The sequence below is a fragment of the Pogoniulus pusillus genome, chromosome 1 (genome assembly GCF_015220805.1).
Source record: "Pogoniulus pusillus isolate bPogPus1 chromosome 1, bPogPus1.pri, whole genome shotgun sequence".
Lineage (NCBI taxonomy): Eukaryota > Metazoa > Chordata > Aves > Piciformes > Lybiidae > Pogoniulus > Pogoniulus pusillus.
The window spans coordinates 29,891,491-29,911,938 of NC_087264.1; the positions used below are offsets into that span (position 1 = coordinate 29,891,491).

The window sequence follows — 20,448 nt, forward strand, 5'->3', positions numbered from 1 at the left end:
GGTCAGTGGAAAGGGGCAGCATGGAGTATGCTGTGAGCGGCATCTGCTCTGCTTTGTGTGAGAAGGAAGTCTTTACACAGAACGTTAAAGCCAAAACTATCTGGGGAGCCACAGTTGTAAGGAATTCACAGCTCAATCTATCTATGAGGAAATGAGAATGGGCTGTTGATGTGACACAAAGATTTGAGGGGTTTTGTGGTATACTCAGCAAAGAAGCTGCTTTGGATAGTTGCTGTGATTGATCTTTCCTCCTGACTATGCTTGCAACAGTTATTTCATATAGAGCATAATCACAGAGTTATGCTGTTCCCGAGAGGGGAGTTTTCTTGCTCTGTTTTCTTCTCTATAGATTAATGGGTAAAAGAAATGCAAAGGGAAGATCACCACACTACATGAGAAAGTAGTGAGCACCAAGAGCTGCTGAGAGGAGAGTTGCCTAGAATAGCATGTTGCTTAGGCTTGAAGATTGTGAGAGGGTAATAGAAATGTGTGGTGCCATGAAGGACAGAGGATTTATATAGCACTTGTCCTTCCTAGTCCCTCTATTTGAATAATTCACTTATTCAAAATCACTTGAAAAATGGAGGGGGAGAGGAGTGCATTGGAAACATGCAAATGAGCAGAGGATATGCTTAGGTTTGCACTGGGCTTGTGAAGGGAAACTGCCTCTCTTGGACTTGCAATGCAGGGCACTTGTTCAAAGACACATGCATGAAGTGTGCTTGATAATACCAAGTCCTAGTTAAGAATGCTAAAGGATGAATCTGCTGTACCACCGAGTTCTCTGCTTTTGAGGAACTCACACCACAGCCTCATCCCTTCTAACAGTGCTGTGCTTATGCTGTAGCTCATGTTCCCCTTCTGTAGGGAAACCATATTGTGGCTATGCACACAATTGTGACATGCTCTTAGTCTAACTGAATATTCCCGTTCACTTACAGTGCAAGAGCTTTCTCTGCATGTACACCTTGGGCTGTAGCTGTGCTACTGCAGCAGCTCCTTGATATACCTGCTGTTATCCCTACCTACACACAGAGCAGATGCTCTGCTGGAACAGTATTTCTGGTACTCAGTGCCTTCCCTGCCCCTTCCAGCAGGCCAGGTAGCCCTAAATCCCAGAAGGGTTTCAAGAACTACCTGTACAGGACAACACCCAAGACAGGCAGAAAGGATGTTGGAAAACAAACTAGGCAAGCCCCCTCCAGGGATCTGGTGCTGTCAAGAGGATACACAGCCATGTGGCAGCTGTTAGCCCTGTTTCTTTTTGTTCCTGGAGTGCAAGTTAGTGGAGAAGCTTTGATGAGGACTTGCAAGGCTTTGCCTTCCCTGAGTGCTCAGTGCTGTTGCACCTCTGCAATAAAGGCTCAGGTGCAAGTGCTAGGCTGAAGAGAGTCACCAGCAACACTTCCCTTTGTACACATGTGCAGCCTATTCCTGATTTCAGGAGGCACTTCGAATGAAGATACCCAGCTCCATCTCCCTGAGTCAGTTGGATACAACCTCCATCCTGATATGCTGTGCAGCAAGGGTGTGATTATAACCTGTTTGTATGTTCAGCTGCCCCCCTGACAGGACCCATTCAAAGCAGCATGTCTGGTGACACAACTGTGCATTTGAATGCTTCAAGTTGATCACAGGATGGAAAGACAGTTCCTGTGTTCCTTTTCTAAGGAAAACTGGAGGGCAGCCCAGCAGTAGTCCCATTTCATTCAGGAGGGCCTTTACCCCCTGGCAGGCTTCTAGTCTTGTAAGTGCTTCCTGCCCATCCTAGCTGCAGGACGGTCTTGCCCAGCCCCAGTTGGTGACTAGGAAGGAGCCTGAGGTAGCAAGGCTCTGTGCAATGATGCTTGTTCTTAACCACAAGACCGAGGAGCAGGGCTTAGCAACTGGCTGGCACTAAGTCCACAGCTTTTGTGCTGCATGCAAAAGCCCTGATTCTGCCCATCCCCCACACTGGCTTGGCTCCTGCTCTAGCTGCATGAGCAAGTCTGCCATTCCACACTGTTGACCAGACTTCAACCTAGGAGTGTGGACTTGGCAGGGAAACAGTATTGTGAAGTAACAGGCACATTCAGCCAGGCTACTGGACCAGGAAAGGAGGTTTGTTTTAAGCATCCTCCCTTTTAAAGGGAATGGTGGCTACCATCCTTTGGCTAAGACAAAGTTTAGCATGGCTCAACTCAAGATCAGTAGGACTGCCAGTTGTTCCTTGCACAGCAGATGCAGGGTATAAACTACAAGCAGAATCTTTGTGTCAAGTCTCAGTTCAGGAGACTTTGCTACAGCATACAGACCAAATGAAAGCTACACCAAACAAAGCTCTACAACAGCTGTAGAGTCAGATTCTTACTGCCTACTTCACTCTGCTAATCCACTGTGTTGCACCCATCTGCTTGCTTACACAGACAGACGTAACCACAGCTAAGTGACTGGTATGACCAAAGTCATAGCAGGTTAGAGCAGACTTTTGACAAATTAAGCTGAACTGAGACAGCTTTCCAAAGCTTACAGGTAGATTTCACAAATGCTGAATAATGCCTAATTTGTTAATCACCCTTCAGCTTTTATTTACAAGATGTCTGTGTGTAGCAAAAATTTGCCAAACCTGCTGAAGGAAGTCCAGAATTTCATGGGTCAAGCAGATGCAACGGCACACAGTGACTCAACAGCAGGCTGACTGGTGCAAAACCTCTGGAGTCATGTAGAGGCTGGCAGCTTTGTAGACCAGGTCTGAAGAGACTGTGTCAGTTATAGGAGAAGTGGTAGAGATCCTGTTTGACAGCCATGAGTAAGCCAGGAACTCCTTGGCTACCACCAAGTCTTGAAGAAAGCACCACGCTGGGAATGGCATCTTTGGAGATTGAGTGGGGAGAAGGGATGGTTCTAAGCAGCTGGGCATCTTGGAGACTCCAAATCCTGGTGTAGCAATCCTGACCAACTGGAAAAGAAGGGACACAAAAATTCAACATCATACACTTCACAAGGCTTTGCAAGATTATCATCACAGAAGCAGCTCTATGGGGGAAAAGTCTGACCACTTCTACAGGCACTAGAGGCACAGTGCTTATCAATGCTTTCAGAAATGAAGTGGGAAAAATGTGCATTTCCTATGAGGCAGTACAAGGTATTCACAGTACTTTTGCCTTTATCAATCTCCTAAACCAACACTGCCAAGTTAAGAAGAACTCTTCTCACATTCTATCATTTCCTGACCAATCCCAAAGGCAGGAGAACACTATGTTTACAGTGACGTTGTGAAACTGAGCCATACCATGAAGACTGAGGGGGTACCTTAATCCCTCCATCCTAAAAAAATAATCTCAGGCTGTAACTAAGTGTATTCAAAGTGAACCTCAGTGGTCTAGGCAGCTTACAAGGAGTTATATTTAACAGCCAGTGCTTCAGTCCAGCACCACAGCACCCACTTAAGCACCAAATAAACATGTATGCAATTTTTAGCTTCCTATAGAGACTATTATCAAGTCTCCAGCTTAACACACTTTCTCTGCATTTCCAAATCAAGAGTTTCCTGCTCTACTCTTGAGATGGACTGTGGCAGGGACAATGAGACACTTGAAGGACACAGCAGATAAGGCTGTTAAGTGCTCTGTGAGAACAGTTACAGTAGGTGTGCAGTTGTAACATTTCATGGTATACTGCAATATGTCTTAAGGCTACATTTCTTCTTAATTTTAAGGGAATAACGGCTTTACAGCTTCCAACAGTTGTAGCTAAGAAATGCTCTTCAAGCATAGGAAAATCACTGTGGATTTTCTTATACACTCTACAAGCAGAGGGCAGAAAAGTCAACCACCAACCTGCTGTAAGAAGTCCTTCCTCCTCATTCACATGCACTGGGAGAACAGTGTTCTCATTGTGATGGCCTCTGTACTGTTTCACACACTTTGCTGTTCGCAGGTCCCACAGTTTTATCTGCAAGTTGAAGTAACAGTTTGAAGATGTATTATTAACTAAGCAGAGAACAAATGGTTGATGAATAAGTGGTTTTAGAAGAGTACACACATATGGAACTACTATTCAGTTCCCAGTTACCCCTCAAAGTACAGCTACTTGCCCTCAGGGCAGGGATAAGCACGTCAGTGCCCAGAAAGTAGAAGAAACAGAGTATCGCAACCACAGCAGACCCATACCTGTCCAGCCATATCTGCTGCCACCAGGTAATGTTCAGCCTCCAGAAGGCGAACAGATGTGACTGCTGAGTCTTGGAACAGGCGAATTGCTTTCCAGCTCTGGCCCTTATGGTTGCGCTGGCGCACGTCAATGCCAAAAATCTCTCCTGAACGGCAGCCATTGTATAGCATTGGGGTCTAGAAGGATCCAAGAGATAGAAGCATGCTATGTAACATCTGGAAGGACCTTACAAGTTATACAGACAGAATCTGTATCAACCTTCAGAGGTCTCCTCTGCAGCTGTCCAATTTTAACACAGGTATTATGATCCAGAATTTTTACTATAGACTGCAACATCGCTCAGACAACTCATTGGTTGCACTCAAAATTCAATTCTTTACTGGAGCTGTACAAGTTCAGGTAGCAGGAATGAGTCTGATGTGACAGCAAAACGAACTGGAATTTTCCTATTCTGATTTCAGCCCTTTCACTAAATCACTGTGAATAAATCCATTAGTATTTTAGAGGGGTTTTCTCCTTATGGATGAAGACAATACACTGAGTGTTAACAAAATTAGGTCATTTGCCAAAACCAAAACAGGCTTACAAGGCATTATTACTGTGCTCTTTGTACTTCCTTTGTTTCCTTTCTATCTCTGTACAATTAATGAAATTACCCCTTGCCCCAGAGTTTGAAATCAATTAATCTTCTTTGTTCCTCTTCAATTGTGTGTGAGCCTCAGACCACATTAGCTCCAGCACGATCTGTAATCACAGCCTTATGTACAGCACGATAGATCCCATCACAAATAGAGAACAAAAAGCCCACCCATGAGCCTGGGCTCTGAACAAGGGAAGGGTTATTCTTACCTGTGTGGCAAACTGTTGTGCCAAGACATCGCTGATGATGCTAAACGTTTGTCGATGGCCTGTCACTACATTGGTCACGAGAACTTGTCCTGTCAGGCCTAAAGACAACAGATGATGTTTATTTGGGTAGCAGCTGGGAGATTAATGCAAGAGGTCTTTTCCACTGAGATCAAGGGCTTTTGCTAGCCTTGCAGGTCACCTGTGCTGAAGCAGCTGTCTGCCTGGGGATTCAGGCACCAAGCACAGGACCAGGCAGTGGATATCTTGAAGCTGCATAGCATTCCAGGTCGATCTCCTAGGAGAGGAGCAACACAAGTGTCCATAAAATGTTAGTACAGAAAAACAACTTATCAAGCTTCTCTGTACTTCCATGCTCCTTTCAAAATTTCAGTCTGAAGCAGAGAAAATTATGCCCAGTTAATATACCTGTGCTACTCAAGAGACAGGAAACAGAAGTGGGACTTCATGACTACATACTATATAGACAATGACTGTGAGAAACTGTGACAGTTATTCAGTAGCCAGAGGGCTGAGCATGGTAGGAAAGAGACAAATCATGCTTAGAGCAGTAAGTAAGCTATTTTTGAAAGACACATTGGCTAGAAGCACAAAACATTTACTTTGTAAGCTATAGATTAACCAAAGCCTAACCTGTATGTTCTTGGCCTGCCTATTTGAAAAAAGGCAACAAAAAAAACCTAACCAATAACCCAAACGTTTGAGTAAGTAGCAATACCCTAGGTTTAACCCTTAGGTAGTTGCTGTGCACAGCATACTAATGGGCATAAATTTTAAGTCCTCAGTTTTCCCTTTCTTCATGGCACTTCCACCATGATCATACATTAGTCAGACAGCATGGGTGACAAGTCTAACCTGCCCAAACCCATGTTTTAAATTCTACTTTGCTCCCAGCATCTATATAGCTACGTTTGGGTTTTTTTTAATGGCTGCATAAATAGTATGACATAAAAAAAAACCAAAACAGGTCTGTAACTGTTACCTATTACAGTCTTCCTCTGTATATTCTGACTGATCATGAATATTATTCATGTGACTTGAAGAAGCATGGTCTGACATAAAGAAAGTCAAATTAAAGTCAGCTCCCCCAAGAACACTGAACAAATTATAATATCAAGGTACAGCTACAGTCATCAGACACAGGATTCTCCCAATCAATCATGCTGAATGTGAGCTTACACAAAGAGCTATGGGCAGATACATTTACCAGCTTTCCACTTTTCATTAATCCACTGATCATATTTGAGTAGCTACAGGAAAAGGAACTCAGCAATCACAGGAACACAGGATGTTAGGGGTTGGAAGGGACCTCCAGAGATTATCAAATCCAATCCCCGTGACAGAGCAGGACCATAACGATTCTAAGTAGCCTGTAAGGAAATCTGAGTACTTCTGTGCAACTTCTGAGTATTAGTTGCAGGTCAGGCTACTCATGAACTATCTCAAGTGTGAACAAGTGAGGGAATTCTGACAAAATACTAAGCCAGTAGCAGCTAAAAGAAAACTACTGCTTTGGATACTTTTTGTTAATGAATTCATAAGCCAAGTTTTCATCTGGTCACTCCTTCAGTTGTTCAAGACTTTCCAAATTTTACCAGAATACAACAGTCTCACCAACTGCTGTTTTCCAGAAGAAAAGTGCAGAAATAATCTTCCTTTTGTGCTGTTTTCACATCACAACTGCTGGTGAAAAATGGAGGGGAAAAAAAATCCCAACAAAACCACCCTACCTGGGTTAGTGCTGCTGAAAAATGATGCTGGAAGCAGACTGGCACGGCCTGGTGTTTCTGCAATTCCCATGAGACACAGCTTGCTGAAGTGAGCTAAGGAAAACAAGATTTATTCCTAGAATGGAAGAGGCTGCCTAACATTTATGTCTGGGAAAAGCAAGATGCTATGACAGAGTCACAGCTGATGACACTTTGAGCCCTTTAATGTGCCTTACAGTTTGCAATTTAGTCTCAAATTGACTTTCCTTATCTTTCATAGGAAAGAGACAGAAAGAACTCAAATTCTTGCTTCTGCATTTTCCCCACCAGAAATATGAGGTAAGAGGAATGTTAAGACATAGAAAAAACCCCAAACCATGCCTTACATGGATCATCCTTTTCCTTACATGCTGATGATGCTCCGTTAATATAGAGCTGCCTTTCATGGATGCAAATTGAAAAAAGGGGAGCACAGATCAGGGAAGCCAGGAAGACTAATTTTAGATTAAAATACTTTATAAAGATTATTCCAGGTATAAATAGCATTTGAAAGATGCATTTCAATTTCAGTGAGGTAAATCTTGTGATGTGACTAGAGGAAAACATGAACTAGTGAAACCAAAACAATCCCCAACTCCTAACCAGCTGTGAGCAAGCCTGATGAGCTCCTGCCACCTTCTGGCTTGGTCCTGAAATGCTTGTCTGTGCCCAGGAGACGTGACACACTTTTCTATGTAATTTCTATCACATCTGCTGCCTGCCATCTCCAACGCTAAAATCCCCTTTTCTCCCTCTGTTCTGTTACTGCTTCCTCTACTACACCATCAACGTTCCTCCTCTTCTGAGTCAGATCTGCAGATCGTGCTTTGAAAGTTGCAGAGCATGATGCTAATGAATTGCTCTCGTTCTCCTCTCATGAGGATGGGTTTACAAGACATCAGCTGATCCACTTTCAAAGAGTAAGTTAGTTGCCCTACCCTTCTTTCTTGTCCTTTTGCCCCAGCCAATTTCTAAACATCAAATAATTTTGGAAATGTCATCTACACTGTTAATGAAGTGGGAAGTCCCCAGGGCAGGACACACGGACTTTCCACTTACTGTTACACTTGAACAGTTCTTCTTAGATCTGTATCAAAACCCATGCATCTATTTCACTAACTCAGAGATCTTTCAATTGTGAATCACTTTCTGTTTTCCAGAAAACTTAATTTCTGGTGCAATTACATGAGAGAGCTTCCTGGAAGTTAGTGCAGCATGATGCAGGCTTATGAAAGCTGAACTGAAATGTTGCTTTTTTAGAAAAAGGATATAAAACATGAGAGTCTGGATGAGTCAGTGATGCCCAGCACACAGAATTCACCTTCAGACACAAGAAGACATACTAGATTTTTATAATTTACTTGATTTGTGAAAGGGTACTTCTATGCAAAAATGACATAAAACTGTCTGGGCACACTTCCTTAGCCCACTAAATAGCCCAGCAATGGGATATGGGCCTTTTAGCCTCCCCTTAGTCTTAAGAGAGAGAGCATGAGGCACAGCCACATTGAGAGGTCTGTCCAAACAGAGACTGTGGCACCAAGCACATCTTATCATTTAAGAGATTATCCTTAAGTCTGAGCTTGAGGAGATTATGAAAGTCTGTTTTAAATATGGTTCATGTTCTAGGACAACCACATTTTCCCAAAGTCACTTTTAAGAAAGAGGCATTTAAATCTTAGCAGTTTTTGGCTCTCAGCATCAGTTTTGTCAGCTATGGCCAAGTGCAACTCTGAAGTAAGCACTGCCCTTGGAAGATGGAACATAATATTCTGTTCCCATTGCAGCATAATATTCCTGACAACCGACAGTGGTAATGAGAACTTTCAGAGACAAGTTTACTGTGATTTTGTATTTATCCAGAATACTCCTAGATTCTTCCTAACCCCTTCTGCCAACCCTCATGCATTTCCACTTGTGCCTCCCAAGCACAACATTCTGAGTGCAGCAACTGAGGGAAGCAGGAACAGAACACAGTACTTTGCGGTTTGTGAAGTAGAGGTTGTCATACATCTCCACAGTGAGAGACTCCTTCCCCAAACCACTGAGGTTGATGATCCCGTATTTGCATCCTCCATGCTCTACATCACTCACAGTGAATATCCGTTCACAGGCATCATCTGCCTGTAAAAGAAAAGCTTACTGGTCACTCTTACAGGAGAAAGCAGCTTGAGGGAGCTGCTTTAGGCCTAAAATTAAAGAACATGTTAAATCTGATCCCTTTAACACCATTCACTTTCTTTTCATCTCTACAAACACCAGCCAACTCCTTTTTATATGCATGGACAGGAAAAAAACAGGAGAAATAAAAGGATTTGCACAGACTTAGCAGTTGGTAGAGGACTCAAACCAAAAATCTGAACCTCATCAAATGCAGACATAAAATTCCTCTGCTGTTGGATCACAGCAAGGAAAAATAAAAATAAGGGGTAAGGAGCTGTTGCCACATTTCAAGTTTTATACTGATAAGTTTCTGATTTCTTTCTGGCTTCACCTGCCTCTGCAATGCTCTGGTTACAAGGCCAAGACCTGGTCCTAAGAAGCATCCTATGTAGACTATAAAACATAGCCAATCCAGAGACCTCTCCTGCATGTGCAGTACCACTGAAAGCAGCAGAATCTGGTTTGTGAGATGTAAAATAGTTGCAGACGTTTATATGGATTCTCTGGAGCACACTTTGCTAGTCTTAAGAAAATCTCTTCCATTTCATCCTTCTTTCTCTTAAACTTCTTCACTCTCCCTCCCATCCCCATGCTAATTATCCACTTGACTCCTGTTTATTTCCAAGAGAACATGTTAATCAGCTGTGATGGGTTAAAGCAGATACCTCTCCCAGTAGAGTAAATTCACTACAACTGAGAATTTGTAAAGTCAGAAAAAACAAAACTGTATATTTTACAGTTTAAACTAAATATAACAGTATAAGGAGAATAAACTACTACAGAATATAATACCCTTAAAGAAGACGGGAATGGGGTTAAGCAGCAGTGAAGCAGCAAAGCAGCAGCCAAAACAGCAGCAGGTGCAGCAGAAGCAGCAAAAAGGAAGATACAGGCTATGCTTCCAGAGATAAAGCTTTTGATGCTACAATGAAATTATACTAACTTATCCATTGTTGCCATTTTATAGCCTATTCCTAGAATGTTCAACTCTCCACTCAGAGGCTCCAATATTCTTCCACTTCTAAGTTTCTCTGTTCCAAATTTTTTTTACATCTGACCTAGAAACCTAGCTCAAAGGGACACGTTACCTTAAAAAAAATGAACAACAGTACATCACCTTCATATCCAACCTTACCATTTTCCTTTCTAGGAAAGGAACAGCCCCTTACTATCTGTGTAAATGTACCAAGCATAGATTTTCAGAATCAAACCAACAGAGATCTATGGGATGACTAAAGACAGGGGCTCTCTTCATTGTAAAGATTTAACAGTTCCCATAACATACCACAATTGTTATAAAATTGTTGGTTCCGGCAACTGAGGTATCTGGACCATGAATTTCTATCTTCTTCCTCTGCATGCAGTTCACTTTCAGTTCATGGACCATCCTATGAAAGCAGGTAGAGGAGAGGGAAGGGAGAGGAAGAGAGAAGAGTTCAAATAAGCCTAGGCTTACTGCTAAGGAAAAGAATTCTGGATAGGGCATCCAGAACCAATTCTTGATCACATGCCTGAACAACTAGTAGGCTGCAATTTCATTTATGTTAGCCATAAGCATGTGCATCTTCCACATTCTTGGAATTTAATCTGATCATTTTGAACCCCAGTACACCTTCAGTAGCAGAAACAATAGAGCAAGACAGAGACTTGCTGCCTGCACCGTTACTGAATCTGAGCTCTTCTGCCTACTGTAATGGGGGCAGGAGGAACAATCATGTCAGTTGGAGAAAGATGCACTGTATTCATAAAGCACAATGTGGCAAAATGGTATATACAGGGGAAAAAGAGTGAAGTTCTAAGGTAATGTCTCTGAAATTAGGAATCTATTCTTCATTTGAATTCTCATCTATTTCATAATCTGATTATGAAATAATGTAACTTTTATAAAAAGTAAGTAATATGTCCCTCTTTGACCTATGAACACTGAGAAATACAAAATACCTGACAGGAACAGTTGCACTAACAGCAGAACTTGGTTCTGCGAGCAGAAGAAAATCAAATCATTGTACCTGCAATAACTTCTCGAGCTGAGCAAACCCAGCTGCCTTTTCTGTAGCAACTGAGATGAGTTCAGTCCAGCCCTTGCTGTTTTCTGGAGAAGAACAACATGAAAGCGTACTCAGTTATTTGCCTGTCCACAACTCAAACATGGCTGTGGGCCTTTAATGTTTGGGATATTTTAGACAACTTTTTCCTCCAGCCTATATAAGTTAACATTTCCAGAACATCTGTAAAACACCATCTCCTCAGACTACTGCAGGAAGCAGACAAGAGTATATTCCTCTGAGAAGTGGAGTACTTCTAGGAATACAAAACCCAAAGAAAAAAAGCCTCCCAAATAACAGCCATGGTTTTCACTTGACAGAATCAGCAGTACCACCTTGAGGTGTAAAGTCACCTTCCAGTTTCATTGTAACCCTTTACATTCTTAACATACAGCAACTCTTTCTGCTATTAGCTATGCAGCCCTACTGCTGGACTTAACTACTTTGCCATTCATTAAAAAAATAAAAAATCATACAATTGCCTTCTGGGGAACTGAACTGAGAGAGTATTCTGCAGAGCTGCAGAATAAGAAATCTTTCTGATAACGCTCAGACAAAGCAAGTATTTTAGATTCAAAATGCTCCTATCTGGGAGCCTAGTTCAGATGTCTGATTCAATAGATTTTGAGAAGAGATGCAGTTCTCATTAACAGCAATGCAGCCAGCAGCTTTTTGATACGTATGAAACCTGAACTGCTCATGGAAACTGCTACAACACCACCACAAAAAAAACCGGGAAAACAGAACCACCAGCAACACTTTCACAGTGAAGACTGAAGGGCTAAATAGCTGGAATTGAAGATTTTGTTACCTGAGGAGAAAAATACTGTTCACTTCTTCCAAATGACAGCATATTTAACCTGAGCTCTAAGGTGTAAAGTTATGACAGCTTTCAGGTCATTAAAAAACATTTTTGTTAGGTATTTTGCCCAGATTACAGATATGCAGCATCAGCATTAACCCTGATGTAACACTGTGTGGTAGAAAAGCTTACAGACTTTCTAGCTGCATAGGTAAGATTTGCCTTGATTTTACCTGTCCAAAAAGCAGAAGTTCTTCATGAAAAAGCCATTCCCACAAAATATCATTAGTATTTTTAATTCAGGGTCCAGGAACACATTTGATACATTTATTAAACATGGAAATCTTAAAATTAAGACCCTGCATTGCCAGTTCAAGGCAGGGATTTGGAACCTGAAGTCCAGTATCCTAACTCAACTGTAACTGTTGGACAATCTGCATTTCTGAGCACAGTTCCTCTCTCTTTACAGTCTTTTATTTTTGTATGTAATGACTTCCTTTATTTTCTGTGTGGAACAGCCAAACAAAAGGCTTTGAGGACTATATATTCTCAGCAAAAAGAAATTTTCATTTCTTCAGACAGCTTAGGGAACTGTACACAGTTAGAATCAAAAGGCTTTAGTTTATAATTTGTCCTGGGCCAGAGCACAATAAAGCCTAATTGCAATCTTTTTCAGAATGTACCTTCTTTTGTTTTTCTTCTTCTTCTAAGAGTCTCAGTCTTTTGCATTCCATGGCCTTGTACTGAATGCTCTCCTTGGTGAGTGGGTTGTAGTTATTATGGCCAGGCAGCAGGCGAAAATAGCGGTTCTTTTCTGAGTCATAGTAAAATCCTGGCAGCTCTTAGGGGATTGAAAAAAAAGGGAAAAAAAAAGGAAGAAAAAGGTGGAAAACCCCAGACAAAATCAGATGCAAAACCAAGTTAGTTTATTGCTCTTGAACGTCCCACATCTTTATGGGAACGTCAGACACAAAAGCCAAAAGTCTTGCTCCCAGGTCCCAAGCATGGTACACAGCACAGGAACTTACAGCAGGCACACAAAGCAACAAAAAAGTATTTCTAGCTTTCAAAATGCAGTGTCCTTATACAGGTGCAGAAAGGCTGTCACCACTAACCAAGACGAAATTCAGGCAGATCAGAGAAAGAAAGGTTTTGCTGCAGATCAAAACTGACCTTTCTTGATAATTCACAAGGGAACATTCTTGGTAAAAAACTAGGTAGGGCAGTTCCAAACAGCAAAAAAAATCAAACTGACAATGAGGCATTGCCCAAATTAGAATTCACTTCCAAGAACAGGCCACTTTTCTTCAATACACAGAAGAGATTGAGACACAATCAAGAGTACCTTTGGACAATACAGAGATGCTCCTTCCAAAGGTAAAATGGGATGAGAGAAACATTCTGGTTTAGTGCTTCACTGCCCAGGGAAATTGATGGAGGCAGACAGGCAAAATACTTTGACAGGTTAATAATGGTACATTGTCTCAAGACAAAGGATTGTTCTCATAACAGGTGAGTGTTGACATTGTTTCAGTAGTTTTTGTTTAAAATTCTACTACCAGAGATTGAATTTCAAGTAATCTCTTTTTGCTGCTGTTTACAATTCATCTCCTTGTCAGCATCTTTTACATTTCAGCTTAGCAACAAGTGACAGAGATTTATTTCAGGTCATTTGGAAAAAAAATTTAGTGAATGAATCAATAAGGTCCATTAAAAGCACACTACATTAGAACTCAATTAGACATCAACAACTGTTGTGCATGACAAATCTCCTAACATACATCTTATGTACAAAAAAGGTCTCTTTAAACTCTGGCTTCATCTCTCGTTAAAAGGCTAGAGTCCACAATGTTTCAGGACTCTCCTGTTGTGGATACATACACGTTCCCACAGCCTCAGCTTTTGCTAGGGATGTTTAACAAGTCGGGAAAACAGAATGCAGATGGGACATTCTCCTCAAAGGCACTTAGTCATCTGGTTTCAGCAGTTAACTCCCTGATAATGAACAAATATTTACCCAAGCGTGTTTCTTGCAAACCACAAAATGCATTGAATGCACAGATTTCCTCCACCCCTAAAAATGGTGGACTGTGTATTTTAGAAGACTGCTACAGTTTTTTACATGCTTTCTTACTTTCTTTGCTTGCATTTCTCTTGAAAGACATATTTTAATACACCTTCAGCCCATATGAGAAAACAAATAAAGGTAATTTTCTTTCCAAGGCAACATCTCTGGAGTGAGACAATGACTGAATTCTGTACTTTTCAGTTTCTATCATCCTGGCTAAACACACAAGTTTTCAAACATGAGAAACACTTGTGGGCCTCAGTGCATTTGGCTCTGCTCTCTAGATCCTCACTTTCTACATCCTCTCATACTACATGATGTTACTTTTCTCTACAGCTCCTCTAACACCATACTATTAACACAGCTGCTACTCTGTTTTTCATACTATTAGCATACAGACACTGATTTCTGACCTATAAACAAGATTTCTTACCTGGTACTCCAGAGTTCTGTGTTAAACTAGATGAAGAAGGCTCTTCACTGCTGCTGGGGCCTGCATTCACTGGATTCTGTGGTTCCTCCTGTTCCAGCCTGGCAAAATAGTAATTGCTTCAAGATGCGGTCACAAATGTTCTACATATCCTTCTACACAGGTTCTAGAAAGCAGCTTGTTACTGACATTATGAAGCACAATTTTGTGAGGCTGTGGTAAGCACACTGTGCATATCATAATACACTAACCTATGAAACAGAAAAGATTCAGCTTAAAAACATCTCAAAACCAGAGGAGACACCAATGCCTTAATTACTTGCTAAAACACTAGAGGTGGCTGATCTGTAAGTGCCTTTGACTCTTCAGTAAAAGATAATTCTGAGCATTTTACCATATGGCCCGATTAAAAGAAAATCCCACCCTTGAAAACATTCAAGTCTTCACAGCATAGAGACAGTATGAGTTCAACAGCAATGTCAGGTCAAAAATATTTTGCTGTTTTCTTCATAACATGAATTTCACTGATGATGTTCAGAAACATAAAATATAAACAAGTTTAATGAAAATTCCAGGAAAGAAATGTCTCTGCTTTCATAATAAACATCACAGATTTAGTGTGTAACTGCAGCTTTCTTCTTTTTGACACATTCAGTTCCGATGAGCAAAATTCCACTGGGATGTTTTCTGAATCACCCATGTAATTCTTACTTTTTAAGACAAGCCTTATTGCACATCATCATCTTAAGAGAGTTAGGCCAAGATGCTTTACAGGAGTCATGATTTAGTGAAAACAATACCAGCTCTGCAGCCGTTTGATTATACAACTTTGAAAAACCACCCCAAGCCAAACCCAAACGTAAAGCTTTTTAGTAAGATCCTTTACATTCTATATTCACTAAATTAGGGCCCATCTACATTTCTAACTTTTCTTTCATGAATACAACTAATGGGGCAATTCACATATGCATGTGTGTATGTCTTTCTCTAAAAATATATTTAAAAATCCAACTGCTTGAAGCATTAAAGCAAATGACTGATCCCTTGTAATGCTGCAAGGCATACTAAAGAAAGGACATGGGAAAGAAAAAAAGGCCATAAAAGTAGCTCCAAGGCAAATTTAAATTCTAAACCTTAAAACACACTTCTCTGAAAGAATCAGTCTTCAAGGCAGTGGATCATTCCTGAGCCCTCGTTTCAGTTTCCTGATCTGCTAGATGTAGTATTATTACCACCTTACTTAACATGCCTTCCAACTTTTGGGAAGATGTAATGACAGCTTTTACATGAAATAAGTAGGTAGGTGAAATTAAGTGCTTAGAAACATTTTATTTCCCTGAACTATCTTTGCATATTGATGAAGAATTTATGGACCAGGCACACCTGAAAGGACTAGTTCATGCAGCCACATCTCAGTTTAAAATCAACACACAGTTGTGAACATAAACATTTCCAGAAATCAAAGCGATTCCACTCCCACTAGGAATGAGAGATTTGTCAGAAGTACTGTCCACTAGGTCTTTAGATGGTAACCTTTCCTGTCGTTGATAGCCACTGTTCTGCAAATGTAGTTAGGCACATCTAAAAGCTTAACCGCTGCAAAGCTCAAGCTACACACCCTTGCCTTTCAGTACAGTTACTGCGATTTGGTCTTCTGTACCGATGGGGACGGTAGCTGTGCTTGTGATTATTCCATCCATGTTTTCCTTGGCCTCTCCAGTAATTTCTCTTCATCTCTACCTATGAAAAAAACACACATACACACACTTCAATGCAACCTGCTTAACATTCTAACACACAAGATAGTCTCCTAACACAGCCTCCATTCAATCAGTTTCAAATAGCTCACAGGTTGCTACAGTTCAAAGCCAAGGAGGCACACTGAAGGGAATTACTAACTTTTTAAGAGAAACACTTTCAGGTCCGACAGACGTAAAATGAGAGAAACGAAAGTCAAAACAGCACCACCGGCCGTTTGAGGGGAGGCCAACATGAGCACGGCACGGACCCTCCTGCATGCAGCACTGCTGCACACCCCAAGTCTGGCTAAGCTCACGTGTCCTCTGGCCGGAGAAGTCCTGCGGCCGAGCCAAACCCGAGTGTCAGTAGCAGCCGCCTCCCTTCCAAGCTGAGGGGTTCTCTCAACACCGGGACCAACTGAAGCAGCCCGCGGCGGCCTGCCCGCCTCCACTGCGGGCCCGCCAGCCTGTCCGCTTTCCCCACGAGACTGGGCCCCGCGCTGTTCCCGTGGGAACACGGTGGGACGAGCGGGCTGCCTGCCCGAGGATCCTTTCCTCAGCACAGCCGCCATCCCGGGGCAGAAACTTCAGCCACGGCACTGGGAGCGAGCAGGCCCACGGACCGGCGACACCACGGGCGCTTCCTCATGCCTACCGACCTCCCCGCCAGACCAGAATCAGCCCCACGGCTCGTTTTGCCGCGCCGAAGGTAAAAGCCCCGAACACAGAGGCACTACTCCAACCAACTACTCCCCAACGCTTCCCCACACCACCTCCCACTCACCGTGCCCGGCGCCACACTACTTCCACCCTGCCGCCAAGGCCCCGCCCCAACCCCGCTGAGCGCACCTGACTGGCCCTCCCTCTCTCTTGCTGCCTGACGGACAGCTCGTTCAGCGAACCGTAGGAGACCAAGCCGGCGCGTGCGCCTCGGCGGGCCGTACAAGTAGACCCCGAGTAGGGGAGGCGAGAGGCGTGGCTCGGCGTCGAGCTGTGGCGAGTGTTGGGCTGAGGGAGCGGGCAGGGAGTCGGGCTCTGTGACGGCAAACAGCTGTTTTCTTCTTCAAAGCGAGATTGTAGGCAGTGAACGCGTAGGGTGTAGCGGGGATGGAGGCAGAGGTGTGTGTTTCTGAGGGACAAGGGCACTGGAAGTGTACCGTTGCTCTTTCCTCTGAGCTTTCTGTTGGCTAAAGGCCATCCTCTGGCTTTGGGGAGGTAGGAGCTGTTACAACCTCTGAGCATTTGTCAAGAGGTTAGAAAACTGCTGCTAAAGTGAACCTATTATCAGAGGATTCTTGATGCTGAAATAGTTTTTGGGCAAGTGATATGAAGCCGTTAGTACTACGACAGTTTTAGGAAGCACACAGCGAAGAGAGAAGGTGGGAGGAAAAAAAATGGGGCTCCAGCAAGTAGTAGTAACTCCTCTGTTCCTCAGCAAAAGCTCAAAGTACAACAAAAGGATGTGCCGGTAGGTACCACCTCATTGCAGACAGTGTGAAAAGCCCCTTCTCAATTTTTTGTTAAAGTTGTGTTTAAGCTGATTTTGTCTTCCTCTGCCTGCTTAAAAAGCACCTTGAAGCTAAAAAATTTAAACCCAGATGATAGAAGTGCCTATTCTTTTCTTTCATTTAGTGAATAAGTTGAAAACATGAGTTATAGTTCATTTACAAAATACAGAAAAACAAAGTTTTAGCCTTTTTCCTTCCAAAAAAAAAAAAATCTGTGTGGTTGTTACTTTAGTAAGTTTAGATAAGAAAACAGCATCACTGGGCAAAGAGGCAATGGATGGATACTTGTTCCTTTGAATGTTTAGACCTTGTGCGAGTTTGCTGTGAGTACTTGGGAGACTTTTTTGAGGGGGGGATAGTTTTCTGTTCTTCAGACTGGTTTAAGTTTGAATGCACAGAGTTAAAACTAGCCTGGGAAGACACACCTTCAAGGATGTAAACACATGGCGAATTCATATGCAGCTCAGAGTTTGTGAGGTCTGTCTTTACAAGGCAGACCATCAAAATGGTCTAATCCCAAGGTATTTTTTTGTCGATTAGGCCTGTTTCTCATAGTGCTTTAGTGATACTGATCTTTAGCTTCCACTACATTATTTTGGGTTTTAATATGGCAGTAGGAGAAAGAGCAGAAGTTCCTATAGAAAGCTACATGAGAGACCCTTTCTGTTAACTTGTTGACTGAAGTAGTTGATACCATCACTGGTGAGGACTAGATTCAAAGTGATTGCTCATAATGATCTGTGTGTAGATTTGATGCTGATACATGTAAAGACAGGATTCTAGAAAATAGATTTCCTGTTTGCTGGCTCGTGGAGAGTAGTTCAGCTTGTCAGATACTTTATAAGCAGTGCTATATACTGTTTCTTTCACTGGGTTTTTAGTCTTTTTAATTTCTAATGCCAGTGAGCAATGTGTCAGGTTCTGTGACTGTATTGCTGCTTATATGTTGCGGGTCTGAAATAGAATTACCACTGAGGAAGTTGTGTGTTAAATGATTTTTCTCACTTGTATTGGCTACACGTATTATGGAAATTTGTAGTCAAGAATGGAGTGAAAGCTACTTGGGAGATAACTGGTTTCCTGTGTATATCTAAAACAAAGTACTCATGCTGCCCCTACGTTGTTCTCAGCAATTGTTTGTCTAATCTTCTTTGCTTTATTCTGATTATTTCATTGTATCTCACTGAAATGTTTTCTGATGTGTTATCTGAATACTTAGAGCTGCAATTTAAACCCATTACTGCTATTCTTTCTGCTGTGGATATCCAAACCAATTTATTACTTTGCTCTCTGCAGCCATATTCCGTAGTTGAAAATTGGTAATGCTGTTCCACTTCAGTCTGTTTTCCCTCTAGATTAAAGAGTAGCTAAAGAATGGCAGTTCACTTGGGTATTACAGATGACATCTTTAAGCTTTGATTGTTCATTTTGGACCCTTTCCAAGAGATGCGTGTATTTCCTTTAAGAGTTCCCCAAAATCTGGGTATACTATCACTTGGCTGAAGCCTTTGTAGTGCTGAGTGTTTTGCAGGCTTACTCACGTTGAAAGTTGTGTAATGCTTTGGCAGTGGCACAACAGTGCTAACTTGAAGGTTTGTTTGAAAGCTGCTATGTGATCAGCTCTTTTCAGTCTGGATTTGTGGAGATGGCTGTGCTTTGGCTAGTTGGGACTGCTGCTTTTTTCAGGATGGTTCTTGGACTGGTAAAGACCACTCTGACCTGCAGAATGCACTTTACTATCAAGGTCTGACCTGCATTTTCTCTGACTGTTTTCCTATTTAATTTGACTGGTGGGACTGCTTTTATACCTGTGTGGTCCATTATGTAGATGTGTCCAGGCTATATTTTAGTTCATCAGTTATATTTAAGATACATTTGGAAATTATGTGGAAGCATTCTGTAAAGACCAAGTTTTATTCATGTTGGAATTTGGTTTGAACTTAGGCTTAGTATTATTGTAGTTCACTGCACTGACTTTCAGGTGAACTGCAGTACTTGAACCTGTGTTCATTAGCATAGAATCATGGAATTGTTTTGGTTGGAAAAGATCTTTAACATCATCAAATCCAATACCTAATCCAGTGCTGCCAGGTCCCCACCAAACCATGTTCCTCAGCACCACATCTACACGTATTTTAAATACCCCAGGGATACTGACTACTACTTTGCTGGACATAGAATCAACCAGGTTGGAAGTGACCTCCAAAATCATCCAGTCCAACCTATTCAACCAAGATTGTGCAGACTGGGGGATTGAGTCCAGCATCTCTAAGTTGGCAAATGACACCAAGCTAGGAGCAAGTGTCAATCTGTTGGAGGGTAGGAGAGCCCTGCAGAGGGACCTTGACAGGCTGGATGGGTGGGCAGAGGCCAATGGGATGAGATTTAACAAGACCAAGTGCAGGGTTCTATGTGTTGGCCAGTCTGTTCCAATACCCAACAACCCTTTTGGTGAATACTTTTTTCCCAATATCCAACCTAAACCTCCCCCAGCGCAGCCTGAGACTATCTCCTCTTGTCCTGTCACTTGGAAAAGGAGACTTTCCCCCCCACGTCCCCCTGGCCCCAACCTTGCTGTAATCTCCAGTAGTCACATCTGAAAACTAAAATTAGTCTGTGTAAATTCTTTGTGTGGAGGCTTAAGCTATGCATTTTATTTCATGCTTGTTGGGGCCTAAAATGGCATCCTGCCAACTTGATCTCTTTCTGTGACCGGGTGACCTGCCTGGTGAACATGGGGATGGATGTAACCTAACTGAACTTCAGCAAGGCCTCTGACACTGTCTGCCATAACAAACTCCTGGCCAAGCTGGCAGCCCATGGCTTGGACAGCAATACCCTGTGCTGAGTTAACAACTGGCTGGATGGCTGGGCCCAGAGAGTGGTGGTGAATGATGCCATATGCAGTTGGCAGCTGTCACTAGTG

General features: G+C 42.3%; 2 protein-coding genes across 14 annotated transcripts in view; one reads left to right on the forward strand and one right to left on the reverse strand.

Moving 5' to 3' along the window:
- Positions 1 to 2,542: 2,542 nt before the first annotated feature.
- On the reverse strand, positions 2,543 to 16,883 carry DCAF4 (DDB1 and CUL4 associated factor 4). Of its 7 annotated transcripts, none has more exons than XM_064147008.1 (14): positions 16,864 to 16,883; positions 15,894 to 16,015; positions 14,279 to 14,376; positions 12,461 to 12,618; positions 10,940 to 11,022; positions 10,216 to 10,318; positions 8,748 to 8,891; positions 8,039 to 8,088; positions 6,750 to 6,829; positions 5,201 to 5,296; positions 5,002 to 5,099; positions 4,152 to 4,328; positions 3,819 to 3,933; positions 2,543 to 2,938 (listed from the first exon to the last, which is right to left on the reverse strand). In XM_064147008.1, exons 2-14 carry the CDS (start codon positions 16,007 to 16,009, stop codon positions 2,745 to 2,747), a joined length of 1,512 nt encoding a protein of 503 aa, XP_064003078.1. In that variant the 5' UTR covers positions 16,010 to 16,015; positions 16,864 to 16,883; the 3' UTR covers positions 2,543 to 2,744. The 7 variants fall into 7 exon arrangements, with proteins under 7 accessions (XP_064003078.1, XP_064003111.1, XP_064003067.1 ...); XM_064147041.1 differs by having other exon boundaries at positions 15,900 to 16,015; positions 16,799 to 16,873; XM_064146997.1 differs by having other exon boundaries at positions 16,799 to 16,873.
- A 119-nt stretch (positions 16,884 to 17,002) lies between these two features.
- DPF3 (double PHD fingers 3) overlaps positions 17,003 to 20,448 on the forward strand; it is a 188,840-nt gene continuing 185,394 nt past the window's right edge. For 2 of the 7 annotated variants that reach the window (XM_064147092.1, XM_064147121.1), the window contains exons 1-2: positions 17,003 to 17,133; positions 17,450 to 17,482. Coding sequence is in view for 3 of the 7 variants with exons in the window: in XM_064147121.1 (XP_064003191.1) it covers positions 17,475 to 17,482 (8 nt within the window). In the remaining 4 variants the exon portion in view is untranslated. The other 5 variants (XM_064147143.1, XM_064147114.1, XM_064147090.1 and 2 more) reach the window with 5 other exon arrangements.